This window comes from Elephas maximus, chromosome 2, assembly GCF_024166365.1.
Source record: "Elephas maximus indicus isolate mEleMax1 chromosome 2, mEleMax1 primary haplotype, whole genome shotgun sequence".
NCBI lineage: Eukaryota > Metazoa > Chordata > Mammalia > Proboscidea > Elephantidae > Elephas > Elephas maximus.
The window spans coordinates 178,329,215-178,348,747 of NC_064820.1; the positions used below are offsets into that span (position 1 = coordinate 178,329,215).

At 38.3% G+C, this 19,533-nt stretch overlaps 1 protein-coding gene across 2 annotated transcripts in view; it reads right to left on the reverse strand.

Annotated features, from left to right (window-relative positions):
- Positions 1-14,914: 14,914 nt before the first annotated feature.
- GABRB2 (gamma-aminobutyric acid type A receptor subunit beta2) overlaps positions 14,915-19,533 on the reverse strand; it is a 296,350-nt gene continuing 291,731 nt past the window's right edge. For both annotated transcript variants that reach the window (XM_049874268.1, XM_049874267.1), the window contains one exon: positions 14,915-19,497. In XM_049874268.1, the coding sequence (XP_049730225.1) occupies positions 19,150-19,497 (348 nt within the window). In that variant the 3' untranslated portion in view covers positions 14,915-19,149. The remainder of the gene's footprint in view (positions 19,498-19,533) is intronic.

The window sequence follows — 19,533 nt, forward strand, 5'->3', positions numbered from 1 at the left end:
TCTTTATTGGTGCATTTAGTCTATTTACATTCAGCATAATTATGGATAGGTATGAGTTTAGTGCTATCATTTTGATGCCTTTTTTTTATGTGTTGTTGACAGGTTTTTTTTCCCACTTAATTTTATGTGCTGAGTAGCTTATCTTTATATATTGTCCTTTCCTCATATTTGTTGTTGATTTTGTTTCTGCTGAGTCTCTATTTTTTTCTTGTATTTTATTTTGATGAGTAGGATAGTGTGTCTCCTTTGTGGTTACCTTATTTTTACCCCTATTTTTCTAAATTTAAACCTAACTTTTATTTCTTTGTTTTTTGCCATATCTTCCTCTCCATATAGGAAGGTCTATGATTACATTTCTTAGTCCCTCTTTATTGTTTTAATGATGTCTTCTTTTATATAATAACATTGCTGTTACCCTGTTTTGAGAGTTTTTTTTTTTTTTTTTTAAATAGTCTTTGTTTTTTTGATTTCCCTGTCTGGGTTGACTTCTGATTGCTCTGCCCCGTGTTCTAGTCTTGGGTTGATACCTGATTTTATTGATTTTCTAACCAAAGAACTCCCTTTAGTATTTCTTGTAATTTTGGTTTGGTTTTTATGAATTCCCTGAGCTTCTGTTTATCTGTAAATGTCCCAACTTCACCTTCATATTTGAGAAACAGGTTTGCTGGATATATGATTCTTGGCTGGCAATTTTTTTCCTTCCACTTTTTAAATATGTCATCCCGTTAAGTTCTTGCCAGCACGGTTTCTGCCGAGTTGTCTGAGCTTATTCTTATTGGTCTCCTTTGTAGGTGACTTTTCATTTATCCCTAGCTGCTTTTATAATTCTCTCTTTATCTTTGGTTTTGGCAGGTTTGATTATAATATGTCTTGGTGACTTTCTTTTAACATCTACCTTCTGTGGAGTTCAATGAGCATCTTGGATAGATATCTTCTCATCTTTCACGATATCAGGGAAGTTTTCTGCCAACAAATCTTCAACAATTCTCCCTGTGTTTTCTGTTATCCCTCCCTGTTCTGGTACTCCAATCACTCATAGGTTATTTCTTGATAGAGTCCTCCATGATTCTTAAGGTTTCTTCATTCTTTAAAATTCTTTTATCTGATTTTTCTTCAAATATGTTAGTGCCAGGTGATTTTTCTTCAAGTTCAGAAATTCTGGCTTTTACTTGCTCAATTCTGCTTCTCTGACTTTCTATTGAGTTATCTACTTCTGTAATTTTATTGTTACTCTTCTGAATTTCTGATTGCTGTCTATGGATTTTTCCAGCTTATTAAATTTTTCATTATGTTCCTGAATAATCCTTCTAATTTCTTCAGTTGCTTTATCTGTGTGTTCCTTGGCTTGTTCTGCATATTGCCTCATTTCCTTCCTGATGTCTTGAAGGGTTCTGTATATTAAACTTGTATTCTGCCTCTGATAATTCCAGGAATGCAGTTTGATCTAGAAGATCCCTTGGTTCTTAGTTCTGAGAGCTTGTTGAGGTGATTATGGTCTGTTTCTTTATGTGACTTGATATTGACTGTAGTCTCCGAGCCATCTATAAATTACTGTATTAGTTTATGTTTGCTTACTGTGTCGTAACTTTTTGTTTTGTTTTGATATGCCCAAATGGGTTGCTTGAGTGAGCTAGCTTGATGATTTTCACCTTTGTAGTTCTGGTGTCCTGTCCTCAGCTGGCTAGAGCTATTATCAGGTACATCAGCCTAGGAGTCCATTCACTTTTCTTGTATAAATTCAGCTCAGGTGTCCAGGTAGCTGATCATCAAGTATTTGGTACAGGCTCTGTCCTATAGTCTTAGAGGGGCAGGGGTGATTAGTGTAGGTACTGGTATCTGGTTGTAGCAGGGAATCTTGCTCTGAATAAGGCAGGAGGTTGAGAACCGACCCCCCAGGTGTCTCTAAGGAAAGCGTGTCCCTGTTCCATCTAGCATGCAGGTGGGTGGGTTCTGCAAATGGACCACGGGCACCCAATGTTTTTGGTTGTAAGGTCTGGGAGGTACCAGTTATCCGTGGACCCCTGTCATGGGTGGCTGGGTGACCTGAGTGGAGCTACCAGTCCTTAGGCCCCTGATGTGGGTAGGTGAGGACCCTGTTTAATAGGCAAAGCAATGTCAAATATCAAACATCCACCTCTCACCTGCACAGCTGAAATGGTTGGAGTCTGCCAACAAAGGCCTGTTCTCCTGAAATAGGCCCATGCAGGTCCATGCGGAGGGTAAACGTGCACAAAGTCCACAGACTGTTTATGCCTGGACCGGAGCCACTTCTGTCCTGAACTCCCCCAGTTAGTGGAGCTGGCAAATGATCTTTTCCCCCAAATGCTAATTTTTTCCTTCTCCAGGGCAGGAAGGATGGCTGTAGGTGCTCAACAGTGCCTATCTCAGGCCCAGGGAATATAGCCACTTAAGCCAGCTTGGGGATGGGGGGTGGCATGCTAAAATATATGCAAGTACTTAGCTTTTGCCGAGAGTGCCGTTCTCCTCAGGTTCCGGAGGTGTGAGTAGGTTGTGTGGCTGGCTGCTTCTCCCTGAGGAAACTGCGGCCCACCGCTGGTACCAGCCTGCCACTGCTGCTCCAGGAATGGTGCCTGAGGGTTCCCTGCAACTCAAGTCCGGTAATGCCTCTCCACTTCTAAACCATTTTTTCCTCCCCCTACCCCTCTGTTTGTTTTCAAAGCTTGCCTTTGGTGCTCAGGGCTCCTAGCTCATCATAAATATACTCATTTCACTTGTTTTTTAGTGTCTTTGTTGTAAAGAGGGCTCACAGAAACCGTCTGTCTATTCTACCATCTTGGCTCTGCCCCCCATTCCCTTTGAATGTCTATTCCTAGCAATAGTATATTACTTACTCAATATCAAAGTTGTTCTGTTGCTTCTCATGCCACCTTCTGGGTTGAAGGGATCAAGGACCCATTAGATCCCAGAATGGAGTGGAGTGATAACTCTAACTTCTTTCATGAAGCGATTCAGGAAGAACACATTTCTTTTCTGCTGATATGCCCCAGCCTGTTTGCTTCTTTCCCTGTGGTCTGAGGATGCTATTGCTTCAGAAGCACGCCTGGGGCAGTGCCCAAGGCCTGGCCTCCCCTCCCAGGCTCCACTGTGCCAGCTACTGTAAAGTCTGCCATATCCCCTGGCCACTACCACTAAGTAGTGTGGAAGTCTCTACTTCCAAATGTGCCACCATGTTTCTCCTTCCCAGTCTGAGATTGGTCCCACCTTTTACCCTAAAGATGCTTTCATTTCCCTCAGTACTTGTGGGACATTGAGCATAACCTCTGAGTATGCCCCAGAGGCTTCTTGTTTATCACCAACGGAAATTTCTGAATTGACTGTAGATGTATATAAATACTAAAGACATAGTATGTGTTATGAGTGGTGCAAAAGTTTAGTACTTGGCTAGTGACTGAAAGGTTGGTGCTTGGAGCCCACCCAGCAGCTCTGTGGTAGAAAGAACTGGCAATCTGCTCCTGTGACGATTACAGCCTAGGAAACTTTATAGTGCAGTTTTACTCTGTCCTATAGGGTTGCTATAGGTCCTAACGGATTCAGCAGTAGCTAACAGCAACAAGTCAGCTGTTTGAAACAAAGAAGATCAGAACACACACAAATTGATATCTTAATAAGAAAACCACCAAAGAAGTGTGATAGTTCTGAATTATGTCATGCCGAAGTTATTTCTTAATTCCAGTCCCTGTGGTAGCGTGATACATGATGGGCAGGGCGAGAGAGGGCTTGCACACTGGCTAATGATGGGTCACAGAGAATTCAGAAAACAAGACTGTGTTTACATTATTTTTTGCTGCAATCTGCTTTAAAAACTCAAGGATTATGGACTAACTGTGCCAGTTGTTACCCCTGAATATTTTCCTCACTACACTGAATATTTTTACTGGGAGGTATATTTCATGGTTCAGAGAAATATGCTCCATGGAAAATGTCATACAATATTTCAGAATTGGAACAAGTTTCAGAAAATAGCAGGAATAGCTAAAGAGTCAGCTTTAAAAAAATTACAGTACCTAAAATATGAGTAGGGGAATTTTCTCATTACCAATGGATCAGCTCTTCTGTGGGAAATATCTAGGGCTTTTCCCTTCCTGGCGGTTCTACTCTATCCTGTAGGGTCACTATGAGTCAGAATCGACTCGACGGCACTGGCTTTAGGTAATAGGGTCACTCAGCATTTCGCAAGCTGAAAAAAACTGAACAAAAAATTGTTTCTTCAGGAAAACTTCAAAAGAAAATGGAAGGAACACATGGAGTCACTATACCAAAAAGAATTGCTCAATGTTCAACCATTTAAGGAGGTGGCATATGATCAGGAACTGATGGTACTGAAGGAAGAAGTCCAAGCTGCACTGAAGGCATTAGCAGAAAATAAAGGCTCCGGAAATTGACGGAATACCAATTGAGATGTTTCAATAAACGGATACAGAGCTGGAAGTGCTCACTCATCTATGCCAAGAAATTTGGAAGACAGCAACCTGGCCAACTGACTGGAAGAGATCCATATTTATGCCTATTTGCAAGAAAGGCAATCCCACTGAATGTGGAAATTATCAAACAGTATCATTAATATCACATGTAAGTAAAATTTTGTTGAAGATCATCCAAAAGCTGCTGCAGCAGTATATTGAGAGGGAACTGCCAGAAATTCAAGCTGGATTTAGCAGAGGACATGGAAACAGGGATATCATTGTTGATGTCAGATGGATCCTGGCTGAAAGCAGAGGATACCAGAAAGATGTCTACCTGTGTTTCATTGACTATGCTAATCCATTCAACTGTGTGGGTCATAACAAATTATGGATAACATTGCGAGGAATGGGAATTCTGGAACACATAATAGTGTTTATGAGGAATCTGTACACGGATCAAGATGCAGTCTTTTGAACAGAACAGGAGGATACTGCATGGTATAAATTCAGTAAAGGTGTGCATCGGGGTTGTATCCTTTCAGCATACTTATTCAATCTGTATGCTAAGCAAATAATCAGAGAAGCTGGACTACATGAAGAAGAACAGGGCATCAGGATTGGACGAAGACTCAATAACAACCTGACTTATGCAGATGACACAACCTTTGTTGCTGTAAGTGAAGAGGACTTAAAGCACTTACTGGTGAAGATCTAAGACCACAGTCTTCAGTATGGATTATACCTCAACATAAAGAAAACAAAAATCTTCACTACTGGGCCAATAAGCAACATCATGATAAACAAAGAAAAGACTGAAGCTGTCAAGGATTCATTTTACTTGGATCCACAATTAATGCCCATGGAGGCAGTGGTCAAGAAGTCAAAAGACCCATTGCATTGTTGAAAAGCAAATATGTCACCTTGAGGACTAAGGTGTGCCTGACCCAAGCCATGGTAGTTTCAATTGTCTCATATGCATGCAAAAGCTGGAGGATGAATAAGGAAGACCAAAGAAAAATTGATGCCTTTGAATTTTGGTGTTGGCAAAGAATATTGAATATACCATGGACTGCCAAAAGAACAAACATATCTATCTTGGAAGAAGTACAACCAGAATGCTCCTTAGAAGCCAGGATGGCGAGACTACATCTCACATACTTTCGACATGTTATTAGGAGTAATCAGTCCCTGGAGAAGGACATCATGCTTGGTAAAGTAGAGGGTTAGAGAAAAAAAGAAATCTCTTGAAGTGCTGTTTAGACATTCTCAGGAGCTCTGGTGGACCAGTGGTTAAGTGTTGGTCTGCTAACCAAAAGGTCAGCAGTTGGAATCCACCAGCTGCTCCTGAGAAACTCTATGGGGCAGTTCTACTCTGTCCTATAGGGTAACTATGAGTCAGAATGGACTCGAGGGCAAGGGGTTAGATGTTCTCAAGTCACTAAGGATAAAAGATACTAGGTTTGCCGTTAAAAGATTCACTGGAATCAGAGGAGTTTCCCATGTGCATGAGAAAATCTGAGAGGCGCCATATAATCCAAGTGAGCAGTAACTTATGTGTGCTCACCTCTGTTTTTCCAATAATAGTATGAAGTGTAGCAGACGGCAGGTTCTTGGCAAATGTTTTTTGAGAAACGACAGAATTGATGAGAACTGAACAGGTTGATCACCCACTTTTAATAATGAAGTGGAAAGAAATTGCAAAGATTTCGGGGGGTGTTAAGTACTGAAATCCAGGTTCTTTGGCTCTCATGAGCAAAGTCTTTATTCTTTCTGATTTTAAGCCTCTTCTACCTTTAGGCATATGTTGTTGTTAGTTGCCATCAAGTTGATTCCAACTCATGGTAAGAATTAAATGAGGATCAAGTCTGTGAAGTGCTTAGTACAATGTCTTCAGCAGATATATGTTAAATATGCAAATGAATGAATACCTCATATTTATCATGTTTCCATGATACTATTTCTCCCAACAGAGAAGCTAATAGAGATTGGAGCCAAGTTCTTAATTAATTACCCTTAACATAAAATATTTAACCTAAGAGAACTAGTTGCTGTAATAAAAAAACTAGTATAAAATGCTTACAAAAATATCTTGCAGGGGGGAGGGAGTGGTTGGCAAACAAATGTAGAAGGTGTGGGTTATTTGCATAAAAATAGTTACTGTGAAGTTTTACATATTGTAATAACCCATTGCTCACAAGTCAATTCCTCCTTATGGCGACCCCACGTGTTACAGTGTAGAACTGCTCCATAGGGTTTTCTTGGTTGTAACTTTTTTTTTTTTTTTAATTGTGCTTTAGGTTAAAGTTTACAGCTCAAGTTAATTTCTCATACGAAAATTTATATACCTGTTGTTTTGTGACCCTAGTTGCAATCCTTATAATGTGGCAACACATTCCTCCTCTCAACTCCAGTTTTCCCATGTCCATTCAACCAGCTTCTATCCCTTTCTGCCTGCTCATCCCACTTCGGGACAGGAGCTGCCCATTTAGTCTCGTGTATCTACGTGAACTCAGAAGCACAGTATTCACAAGCGTTATTTTGTGTTTTATAGTCCAGTCTAATCTTTGCCTGAAGAGTTGGCTTTGGGAATGGTTTCAGTTCTGGGTTAACAGAGAGTCTGGAGGCCATGTCTAATCGGGTTCCTCTAGACTGAGTATTAAGTTTGATCTTTTTATTTGAATTTGAGTTCTGCACCACATTTTTCTCCTGTTCTTTCAGGGACTCTCTGGTGTGTTCCTTGTCAGGGTAGTCACTGATGGTACACAGGCACCATCTAGTTCTTCTGGTCTCAGGCTGGTGGAGTCTCTGATTTATATGGCCCTTTTGTCTCTTGGGCTAATATTTTCTTTTTATCTTTGGTGTTCCTCATTTTCCTTTGCTCCAGGTGGATTGGGACAAATTGATGCATCTTAGATGGCCACTTGAAAGCTTTCAAGGCCCCAGACGCCACTCACCAAAGTGGAATGCAGAACATTTTTCTTAATAAACTTTATCAATTGACCTAGATGACCTCCGAAACCATGGTCCCCAGACCTCTGCCCCTGCTACTCTGTACCTGGAATTGTTTGGTTGTGTTCAGGAAACTTCTTAGCTTTTGGTCTAGTCCAGTTTTGTTGACTTCCCCTGTGTTGTGTGTTGTCCTTGCCTTCATTTAAGATAATTCTTGTCCACTATCTAGATGGTGAATTCCCCTCTTGCTCACTCCCTATCCTCGTAACCATCAAAGAATGTTTTCTTCTGTGTTTAAAACCTTTCTTGAGTTCTTATAATAGTGGTCTTATACAATATTTGTCCTTTTGCAACTAACTAATTTCGTTCAACATAATGCCTTCCAGATTCACTCGTATTGTGAGATGTTTCCCAGATTCATCATCTTTCATCATGCATGTATTCTATTGTGTGAATGTACCATAATTTGTTTATCCATTTGTTGATTGACACATAGATTGTTTCCAATATTTTGCTATTGTGAACAGTGACTCAATCAACACGGGTGTGCATATATCTATTTGTGTGAAGGCTCTTATTTCTCTAGGCTATATTCTGAGGAGTGGGATTGCTGGATCATATGGTACTTCTATTTCTAGGTTTTTAAGGTAGTGCCAAATCAATTTCCAAAGCAGTTGTACCATTTTACATTCCCACAAGCAGTGTTAAGTGTTCCAGTCTCTCAGTGATCTCTCCAACATTTATTATTTTGCATTTTTTGGATTAATGCTAGCCTTGTTGGGGTGAGATGATGTCTTATTGTAGTTTTGATTTGCATTTGTCTAATGGCTAATGATTGTGAGCGTTTCCTCACGTATCTGGCAGCTGCCTGAATATCTTCTTTGCTGAAGTGCCTGTTCATACCCTTTGCCCATGTTTTAATTGGGTTATTTATCTTTTTGTTGTTGAGGTTTTGCAGTATCTTGTAGATTTTAGAGATTAGACCCTTATCAGATATGTCATTGTCAAAAATTTTTCCCCAGTCTGTAGGTTGACTTTTTACTCTTTTGTGGAAGTCTTTTGATGAGCATAAATGTTTGGTTTTTAGAAGCTTCCAGTTATTTAATTTCTCTTCCTGCGTTTGTGTATTGTTAGTTATGTTTTGTACTCTGTCTATGCCACGTGTTAAAGCTCCTAGTGTTGTCCCTATTTCTTCTTCCATGACCGTTATTGTTTTAGATTTCATATTTAGGTCTTTGATCCATTTTGAGTTAGTTTTTGTGCATTGTGTGAGGTATGGGTCTTGTTTCATTTATTTTTGCAGATGGATATCCAGTTATGCCAGCACCATTTGTTAAAGAGACTATCTTTTCCCTATTTAACAGACTTTGGGCCTTTGTCAAATATCAGCTACTCGTAGGTGAATGAATTTATGTCTGGATTCTCAATTCTGTTCCATTGATCTATGCATCTGTTGTTGTACCAGTACAGGCTGTTTTGACTACCATGGCAATATATGTTCTAAAACCAGGTAGCGTGAGGCCTTCCACTTTGTTCTTCTTCAGCAAAGCTCACCTATCTGGGGCCTCTTCCCTTTCCATATGAAGTCGGTGATTTGTTTCTCCATCTCATTAAAAAATCTCAGTGGTGTTAGGATCAGAATTGCATTGTATCTACAGATCGCTTTTGGTAGAGTAGACATTTTCACAAGGTTGAGTCTTCCTATCCATGAGCAAGGTATGTTTTTCCACTTATGTAGATCTCTTTTGGTCTCATGCAGTAGTGGCTTATAGTTTTTTTTGTATAGGTCTTTTACATCTCTGGTTAGATTTATTCCTAAGTATTTTATCTTCTTGAGGGGCTACAGTAAATGGTATTGATTTGGTGATTTCCTCTTCAGTGTTCTCTTTGTTGGTGTAGAGGAATCCAACTGATTTTTGTATGTTTATCTCATATCCTGATGTTCTGCTGAACTATTCTGTTAGTTTCAGTAGTTTTCTTGATGATTCTTTAGGGTTTTCAGTGTATAAGATCATGTCACCTGCAAGTAGAGATACTTTTACTTCTTCCTTACCAATCTAGATGAACTTTATTTCTTTTTCTAGCCATTTGCTGTGGCTAGGACCTCCAACAAAATATTGAATAGGAGTGGTGATAAGAGACATATTTGTCTGGTCCCCATTCTCAAGGGGAATGCTTTCAGGCTTTCTCCATTTAGGATGATGTTGGCTGTTGGCTTTGTATAAATGCCCTTTATTATGTTGAGGAAGTTCCCTTCTATTCTTTTTTTGTTGAGAGCTTTTATCATGAATGTATGTTGGACTTTGTCAAATGCCTTTTCTGCATCAATTGATAAGATCACGTGGTTCTTATGTTTTGTTTTATTTATGTGATGGCTTACACTGATTTTTTTCTAACAGTGAACCATCCCTGCATACCTGGTATGAATCTCACTTGGTCATGGTTAATTTTTCTTTTCCCCCATTGGTATATTGTTGAATTATGTTAGCTAGAATTTTGTTGAGGATTTTTGCATCTATGTTCATGAGGGATATTGATCTGTAATTTTTTTTGTGTGTGGTGTTTTTACCTGTTTTGGCATCAGGGTTATGCTGGCTTCATAGAATGAGTTCTGAAGTATTTTTCTATGCTCTGAAATTCCTTTAGTAGTTCTGGTGTTAACTTTTCTCTGAATGTTTCATAGAACATTCCAGTGAAGCCATCAGGGCTAGGGCTTCTTTTTGTTGGGAGTTTTTTAAATTACCTATTCAATATCTTCTTTTGTTATAGGTCTATTTAGTTGTTCGACGGCACTGGGTTCTGGGTTTACAGCTGCTTATGTTAGTTTAGGTAGGTAGGTGGAGTACAATTTGTCATAGTGTTCTATGATTCTTTTAATTTGAGTTTGGTCTGTTGTGATCTTGCCCATCTCATTTGTTATTCAGGTTATTTGCTTTCTCTTCTGTCTTTCTTCTGTCAGTTTGGCCGATGGTTTATCAATTTTGTTGATCTTTTCAAAGAACTAGGTTTTGGTCTTACTAACTCTTTCTATTGTTTTTCTAGTCTCTATTTTGTTAAATGTTGCTCTGATCTTTATTATTTCCTTTCTTCTGGTGCTTGTGGGCTTCTTTTGCTGTTCTCTTCCAATTTTTTCAAGTAGTAGGGTTAATATTTTGATATTGGCCCTTTCTTCTTTTTGGATGTGTGGCTTTATTGCTATAAATTGACCTCTGAGCACTGCTTTTGCTGTGTCCCACAGTTTCTGGTAAGATGTGTTTAATTCTCATTGATTCTATGAATTTCTTTATTCCATCCTTGATTTCTTCTATAACCCAATAGTTTTTTGAGTGTGGTGTTGGTCAGTTTCCATATACTTGATTTTTTTTGCTTGCTTTTTCTGTTACTGATTTCTGTGTTTATGACTTTATGGCCAGAAATGATGCTTTGTAATATTTCAATGTTTTGGATTCTGTTCTGGCTTGCTTTGTGGTCTAATATGTGGTCTCTTCTGGAAAATGTTCCATGTGTGTTGGAAAAGAAAGTATACTTGACTGCTGTTGGGTGGAGTGTTTGGTATATGTCTATGAGATCAAGTTAGTTGATTGTGGGGTTTAGATCTTCTGTGTCTTTATTGAGCTTCTTTCTGGATGTTTTGTCCTTTACCGGATGTGGTGTGTTGAAGTCTCCTACTATTATTGTGGAGCTGCCTGTTTCTATTTTCAACACTGTTAGAGTTTATGTATTTTGGGGCCCTGTTATCGGGTGGGTAAATATTTATAATGGTTATGTCCTCTTGGTATATTGACCTTTTAATCATTATATAGTGTCCTTCCTTATTCTTTGCGATATATTTTGCATTAAAGTTTATTTTGTCTGAGATTAATATTGCTACTCCTGCTCTTTTTTGGTTGTTGTTTGCTTGATATATTTTTTTCCAGCCTTTGAATTTTTGTTTGGTTGTGTCTTTGAGTCTAAGGTGTCTCTCTTGTAGGCAGCATATAGACAGACCATTTTTTTTTTCTTTTTTAAATTCATTCTGCCACTCTTTGTCTCTTTATTTGTGCATTTAGTCCATTTACATTCAGTGCAATTATTTTTTTTTATGAGTTTAGTGCTGTCATTTTATGCATTTTTTTTGTGTGTTTTTCTTTGAAAGTTTTTTCCACTTAATTTTCTTTGCTGAATTTTTTTTTGTTTGTTTTGTTTTTCATCTTTTTCATTGCTGATTTTGTATTTGCTGAGTCTATGTTTTTCTTGTTTTTTATTTTGTTGTATAGGGTTGTTAGTTTCCTTTGTAGTTACTTGATTATTTATCTCTATTTTTCTAAGTTTAAATCAATCTTTTATTTCTCTATATCCCCTTGACTTCCTCTACATTATCAAAGTTCTATGACTACATTATTTTGTCCCTCTTTTTTGTTTTAACGTTGTCATCTTTTACATACTGATGTCTCTGTTTCCCTATTTTCAGTGTTTAAGCTGTGATTTATTTTCATGACTTCCCTATCTGGGTTGTTCTGTCCTGTGCTCTAGTCTTGAGTTGTTATCTGATGTTATTGATTTTCTAACTGGAGGGACTCCCTTTAGTATTTCTTGTGCTTTAGTATTTCTTGTGATTGTAGTTTGGTTTTACAAATTCCCTCAACTTCTGTTTATCTGGAAATGCCCTAATTTCACCATCATAATTTGAGAGACAATTTTTTTCCTTTAAGGCTAGCTATATTTTTTATATATATATATATATATATATATATATATATATATATATATATATATATATATATATATCATCCATTGCCTTCTTGCCTGCATGGTTTTTGATGAGTAGTCAGAGCTTAGTCTTACTGACTCTCCTTTGTAGATGACTTGTAGTTTATCCCTAGCCATGCTTAAAATTCTCTGTTTATCTTTGATTTGGGTAAGTTTTTTTATAATATGTCTTGGTGACTTTCTTTTATGATCTAACCTGTGTAGGGTTCGATGAGATTCTTGGTTAGATATCTTCTCATCTTTCGTGATATCAGGGAAGTTTTCTGCCAGCAAATCTTCAGCAAAGCTCTCTGTATTTTCTGTTATCCCCCCTGTTCTGGTACTCATATGACTCATAGGTTATTCCTCTTGATAGAGTCTCACATAATCCTTAGGTTTTTTCATTTTTTTAAAAAATTCTTTTATCTGATTTGTCCTCAGATAAATTGGTGTCAACTGCTTTATCTTCAACTGTACTCACTTCCATTGCCTCAATTTGGCTCCTATGGCTTTCTATTGAGTTGTCTAATTCTGAAATTTTATTGTTAATCTTTTGGATTTCTGTTTATTGTCTCTCTATGGATTCTTGCAGCTGTTAAATTTGTCATTATACTCTTGTATAACCTTCTTAAGTTCCTCTGTTGCTTTCTGTGTGTTCCTCAGCTTGGTCTGTGTTTTGCCTGATGTTCCTGATCCCTTGAAGAGCTATGTATATTAATCTTTTGAATTCTCTTTCAAGTAACTCCAAGCTTTTATCTTCTTCTGGGAGGTTTCTTAGTTCTTTGTTTTGGTTGCTGAAGCTATCATGGTCTGCCTTTTTATGTAATTCGATATTGACTGTTGGGTCCATGCCATCAGTAAGTTATTATATTTACTTATTTTACGTTTGCTTACTGTGTTCTAGCTTTTTGTTTTGTTCTGATATGCCCAAATAGGCTGGTCTTATGAACTATTTTTATTACTGGTGTCTTTGAGACTCTCCCATCCTGTCGCCATGTGGTTAGAGCTGTTACTAAATATGTGATCTCATGGATCTGTGTACTTCTCTTGTGTGAATTTAGCTCAGGTGTTCAGGTCATTGGTCACTGAGCATGTGGTGCAAACTCTCACCTATAGTCCTAGACAGGCAGGACTATGTAGGGGTGATTGATGTAGGCAGGTAGCTGGCTGAAGTAGGGGGTTATGTGCTGAGCAAGGTAGGGGGTTGATGGATGCCCCTAAGTGCCTGGGTGTACCCTAGAGCACATGGGTGGGTGGGTTTTGCAGCCAGACTTTGATAACCCAATGCTGTTGGCTATAAGAATGGGGAGGCACCACTTATTCTCAGACCCCTGTCTCAGGTGGCTAGATGGAGCATGTGGAGCCCCCAGTCCTCAGGCCCTTGATGTGGGTAGTTGAAGATGCTGCTTAATGGGCAGGGATGTGTCCAATGTCACAAATCTGCCACTTGCCCTTAGCTTTTGCAGTTGAAAATAGGCTTCAGGTATACATCCTGTTGTACTGTGCTAATGAGGGCCTATGCCGTTGAAATGGGCCCACAGAGGTCTAGGTGGAGTGAAAGGCATCCAAAGTCCTTGGACCCCTTATGACTGTGCTTAGGCAAAGGGGCTTCCCTGAATTCCCAGTTTAGAGGAGCTGGCAGATTATTTTTTCCACATTTATTATTTTGTTCCCTCTCCAAAGCTGGTAGAATGGCTCGGGACACACGACAGGTCCCACTTCTGGCCCAGGGGACAAGGCAATTGCTGAAACCAAACTGGGATCAGAACAGAGTGGCGAGGGGGCAGGTAAATGGGACAGAAGTACTTCTCAGAGTGGGGAAGGGTTTTTGTGATCTCGCATGGTAGGTTAGATGCTTGCACTTAACTTTGGCTTATTCAGCACTGCTCCTTCCTGGTTCCGGAGGCTTGAGGAGACTCTCCACTGCTTGGTTTTTCCTGTTGTGGAAAACACATCCTGAGCACTACTGCCTGCCTCTACCTGCCTGCACCAGCCGATCCAGCCTGCACGGTGGCAGCCAGGTCAGGTCTGGCAAGTCCTCTCTGCTTCTGAACTGTTTCTCCCTCCCCCTGCTGCTCAGTCCAGCTCCTCAGTTTTGTCTTTGATGTTCATATCTCCTGGATTGTCATATATAATTGATTCACTTTTTTTTTTTCCAGGTCTTTGTTGTAAGAGGGACCACAGGAAATGTCTGACAACTCCACCATCTTGGCCCCCTTGGCTGTAATCTTTACAGCAGCAGATCATCAGGCCTCTCTTCCACAGTGCCATTGGGTAAGTTTGAACTGTCAACCTTTAGGTTAGTAGAACAAAAATAATTTGCACCACCTACCGGTTGTGGTGTGGGTGTAGGGGTTTTAGGTATGTAATACATTTCATGAGATACATGCTGACTATTCTAGTAGTGATAATAATAACACCACCAATAATATCTACTATTCTATGTACCTTGTACTGTGCTAAGGACTTCTTATGGGCTACTTGATTTCATCCTCAAAACAACTCTATGTGGGAGGTATAATTATATGTCTGTTTTACAGACAAGAAAACTGAGAGTTAAAAGAGCTAAGTAGCTGTACAGTCATATACCAAATAAGAGGTAAATTAGAGTCTAACTTGAGTCTACCTGAGAGCAAGTTCCAAGTTCCCAAGCTTTTTATTGCTTCTCACAAAAGCTACCATTTTACAACCCAACCCATACTGACAGTTCAAAAAATAAATATTCTGAACCCAAAGAAACCACACACACACACACACACATCATTTTTAAGTTTTATTTATATTTCTTAGTTCAACAATTACACACTAGCCAACATTATTATATATTTACATGCTGAAACTGGCTGCAATAAGTTTAAATTCAAGAAAATATTTCTTATGTGTTACTCATTTATAATCCTCATTTTTTACTATTTCATGTATACCAGAGATTTTAGTAGGCCTGTTTTTAGAAAGACATGAAAATAGATGCAATGATATCCACTTGTGTTTTGCATTTCTAGCCATTGGAAAATGTGCATTATGCGCATATTAAGAAAGGCTACAAGGTAATTAGTAAGGCTGATAATCACTACATTGTGAAGAAACTAGAATATCACTTTTTATAAAAGGACAATTCAGAACTGCGCAAGGGACAATATTCATAACAGAACTATTTAAACACCCATGCAAAGGAAAAAAAAATGTTATGGATTTTGAACTATATGCAACCTTGTTTTGAATTATTTGTAAAATGGCTATGGTGTAACTCCAATTGAATGGAAAAGGTAAAGACACAAGGTAATGGAACTGTCAACTTGCTTCAAATGGTGCAAGGATGAGGACTTGGGCATCAGATTAGAGGACACGTGGCAGGAGAGTGGGTTTGATTTTGGAAATCAAAGGACACAAATTTTTTTTCCCATCATTTTGAATCATATTTGTCTTTATAACAAAAGCATTTCTCAAAGCAAATTAAAATCTGATGCCAGAATTTTGTATATATCTACAGAAGCGTTCTACTTTAATTTCCAAATAACTAATAGATATTTTAGAGTGCTACATTTTTTCTTTGAATTATTTTAATAGGGCAGTATGTTCATTAGTGTTCTGTTGGCGCCTTACCATTTTTTACAATTTTCTAGTGCATTTGGAAAGCGTTTTTTTTTTTTTTTTAAACTTTGGTGTGAAGCAGTCTTTTTTTTAATTTTCCTCCCTTTCCTTTTTTTTTTTTTTTTTTTTAGTAATACAGGAGTCTTTGGTTTAAGGGAACGATACTATCTAAAGACAAAATACTATTAAAAAAATTCTATTGGTATGTATTGTGTGTGACAAATTTCTGAAACAGGTATGAATAAGAATTTTTATTTCCTGTAGTGTCATCAATATAAAATCGTACTCTTTGAAAATTGAGATTTAAGCTATAACCTTTGGTTTCTTGAACTCTGACGTATAAAAAACTATTAAGTTATTAATGATCATTTCTGCTTCTCCCAATTGCCATTTCTATCTACAGTTATCTCTTGGTTGTTACATTGACTACATACACACTACAGCATTTCCCATAGGGCAGCGTGAGGGGTGGGAGTGAACAGGTGAGAAAAAGAAAGAGTCTGTGTGTGTGTGTGTGATAGCAAATTGAAACTCTTTTGTCTGGGATCCCAAACTATGCAAAAGGGTGTTTAAATTACTCTGCTCGGGCACTGCAATACTGTACTTAGTAAAAAATAAGGAAAATTTAAGGAAAAAACCTAAACAATTATTTGTATCTATTATTGACTTCATTTACAGCATGTTTAATGATTTACATAATATTGTAACACATCAACTTAAGCCATAAACAGAATTAGCACTTTGTCTTACCATAAAACACAAATTAGAAGTTAAACATATTTAAGAAATCTGTTTTACTATTTACTCAGTGAAAGTTATGGTTGCTCACATTACATGTACTCTGTACATTTAGCAAAATGGCATGATTGCTACAGTTTATTTTGCCTTAACCAACATGGTGGGGTTTAAGGGTTTTTTTTTTCCTCCTCCTCCTAGGAGGATTTTTTTTTTTAAATAATTTTCTGTTTTCTTAAGACATTTTTGTTTTCAAATCGGCAATGAACAATGTTATTTGTTTCCTTTAAAAAGAGAGCAGTTAGACAAGTAATGTGAGAACTAGTTAACCCCCGATGTTCTGAGGTTCTATCGTAGTGTCAGACTGTGCAGTGGTTCGTTAAGAACGGTAGCATTGATTTGCTGATAGAGAAGTGCTCAGTACCCTGTATTACTTGCTGCAATATGTTGATTTGGTGGTTGCTAAATTAAAAATATTCATACACCAGCTTAATGAAGGAAACAAAACACATTAGCTTATTTCTTTTGTTTTCCAACATATGAATGCATATATATGTATGTATGTTTATATGGATCTATATATACACATATATACATGTGGATATGTTGTAAGACCTGCTTTTGTTGATGTTATTTTACTTTTTTCATTGCTGAGTGTGAAGTTAATCATGAAATTGGAACACAGTTACCTATAGAAAATGGAAATCGTCATAGATGCCAATTTAATGCAGGTCTTGCTTAAAATAAACATGATTCATTTCCCCATTAGGCGTTCTGCTGTACTTTCTCTGTTGTGCTTTTGTAAGCTGACAGATTTTTGTGTTCCTAATGCTAGAATGTAAAGTCTCTTGGTTCATAAACCATATTTATTCTCTTAGCACTGCTTTTGAAGAAATGAGGAGAAAAGGTCTAGATGGCACTGCTTGAGTCTTTTAAATTGCAGTAGGAAGCATTGTTAACGTTCCTTATGCAAACACATGAGTATGTTGCATGAGTTTTCGATTCAGAAAATGCATTTCATATCTATTAGCAGTCATGTACAATATATATATACAGATCAAGATAGAAGATTTCATTTAGACTGTGCATTTTAGAGTCAGAATTTGCCTATTAATTTCACAAAGATGAAAAAACACCTTAATTGCTGGCTATCTGGCTGTTTTATAATCAGAAGAAAAACTATACTTATATGTATAAACTGATAGTAATACCATACCAGGATTGCCAAGACACACCTTTGTGGTCCTTCAACTTAACCACTAGATATCAAGCTGACTGGTTTTCATAGAGTTATTCAAACCTAGCGTGCCCACCCTCACGATGTGGTAACTACGTTCCAATTCAACATGAGAAAAAAATATATTTCGAGAATAAAGTCTACATTGACTGTTATCTCTGGGCAGGATGAGTGAGTTGTTTCTACCTACATGGTTATTGGAAGCCAATACATGGTTTTCATTCTACGGCATCTGTTCCAAGGTTGAATTTTTAATCTCTTTCATGGTTTCTTCATATTACTGAGAACAGAAGCTGGAGAGGACCATTAATCCTTAAAAGTAATCCACAAATCCTTCTTTTGAAAACACCCTATTAAATTCAGAAATAAACTCATAGGGAACTGTTGCAGAGACAGCTGACATTGTGTGGGAAAAACAACCTGTTTGTTAGCTTTGTCTGAGCTCTATGTTAGCATATTTGAATGTCTTCCAATCCAACCTGAACATCTAAGACATTTCTAATTCCCTTAGCTTTTCTCTCTCATGGTTGTCCTTTGATTAGATAAGCTATGAAAACCACTTAGGTATGCTGTCAGAAGCTTGTCAGATTGAAAAAAATAAATCCTTCTCGCTCCACCTTTTGCAGCCAAACATCTTACGGGTATACCAGATGCTGTGTGGGGCTTTTAAGGGCTATGCTTGTGCGCTGGCATTCATTTTGTTACAAGTCATTTCTGGATCTTCTGATCTGCTCTGGGTTATTAACTCTAACTTTAACTACCTCGGAAACAAGTTTTTGCAAAAAAATTTTGGCCACCATGCATGATGATGTTCAGAAGTCTCCCACTCTCTCAATGCCAAAATGGAAGGTATCACAGTTGATTCCCTGTGCTCAAGTGAACAAAGAGACTGGCCAAATTGGTTTCCTGAGTCTCTGTCTTGACTTCTCCTATGTTGCCCCCACTACATGACAGCCTTCCAGAATCCAGTGAGATCTATCTTCCCAAAGGACCATTATCACCTGAATAAAGTAAGCTTAGACCATCTTAGAGTAAGCATGTTTGCAGGGCATGGCAGATAATGTTTCATAAGCACAATGCCATCACAACATCATGTTTCGGCATAAAAATGAGGAGTATCTGGATATGACTACTTTTCAGGGAATGACTGACAATGCTACTGAGCCTTCTAAGAATATCTTCTAAATAGTTCCTCTCTTATGTAGGTGGAAGACTAGGCAGAGAAGGTGAAACACTTGGAATCCGTCTTGCCAACATGTGTACAAATCACTTGCATTTTAACTGGAAAACCACAAGGACCTTGGTGTATTCATTACTTAGCAGAAGCAACCCAAATGGTATGAAATGGACCACAGGATAGGCCAGCAACTAAGGTATTTTAGCATCACTTTTGTCCTGGATTGATCTGCTCTCCAAGTCCTACATCAGGCTGTACAACTAGTTTGAAGAGCAACCTAGTCCTTGCTTCCCATGGGCTATCACATCTTAGTTTATATAATAAAGCCAATAGACGATGTTGAAGAAGGAAAAAACCACTGGGAAGAATATGCGAGACCACCGATCAATGGCATTCACATCGGTCAAGTCGGGGATGGTGATTTTCAGTTGGGAGGCGCGTCTGCGCAGGTGGCTTTTCTTTTGTGCTACATGTCGTTCCAGGGCGTTTCGGCCAAAACTATGCCTGGGCAATCCCGCTTTCCGGTACTGGATGGTAGCGGCATCGTAGGCCAGCATTGTGCTCCTGGGGTCTCCAAGTCCCATTACAGCCTCAGATGTGGCCATTTCATTTTTTATCTCAAGGGTGCTCAGTAAGATGTTCTCATGGGGGTCCATCTGCAAGGGAAAGAATCAAATAACACAATCAAAACA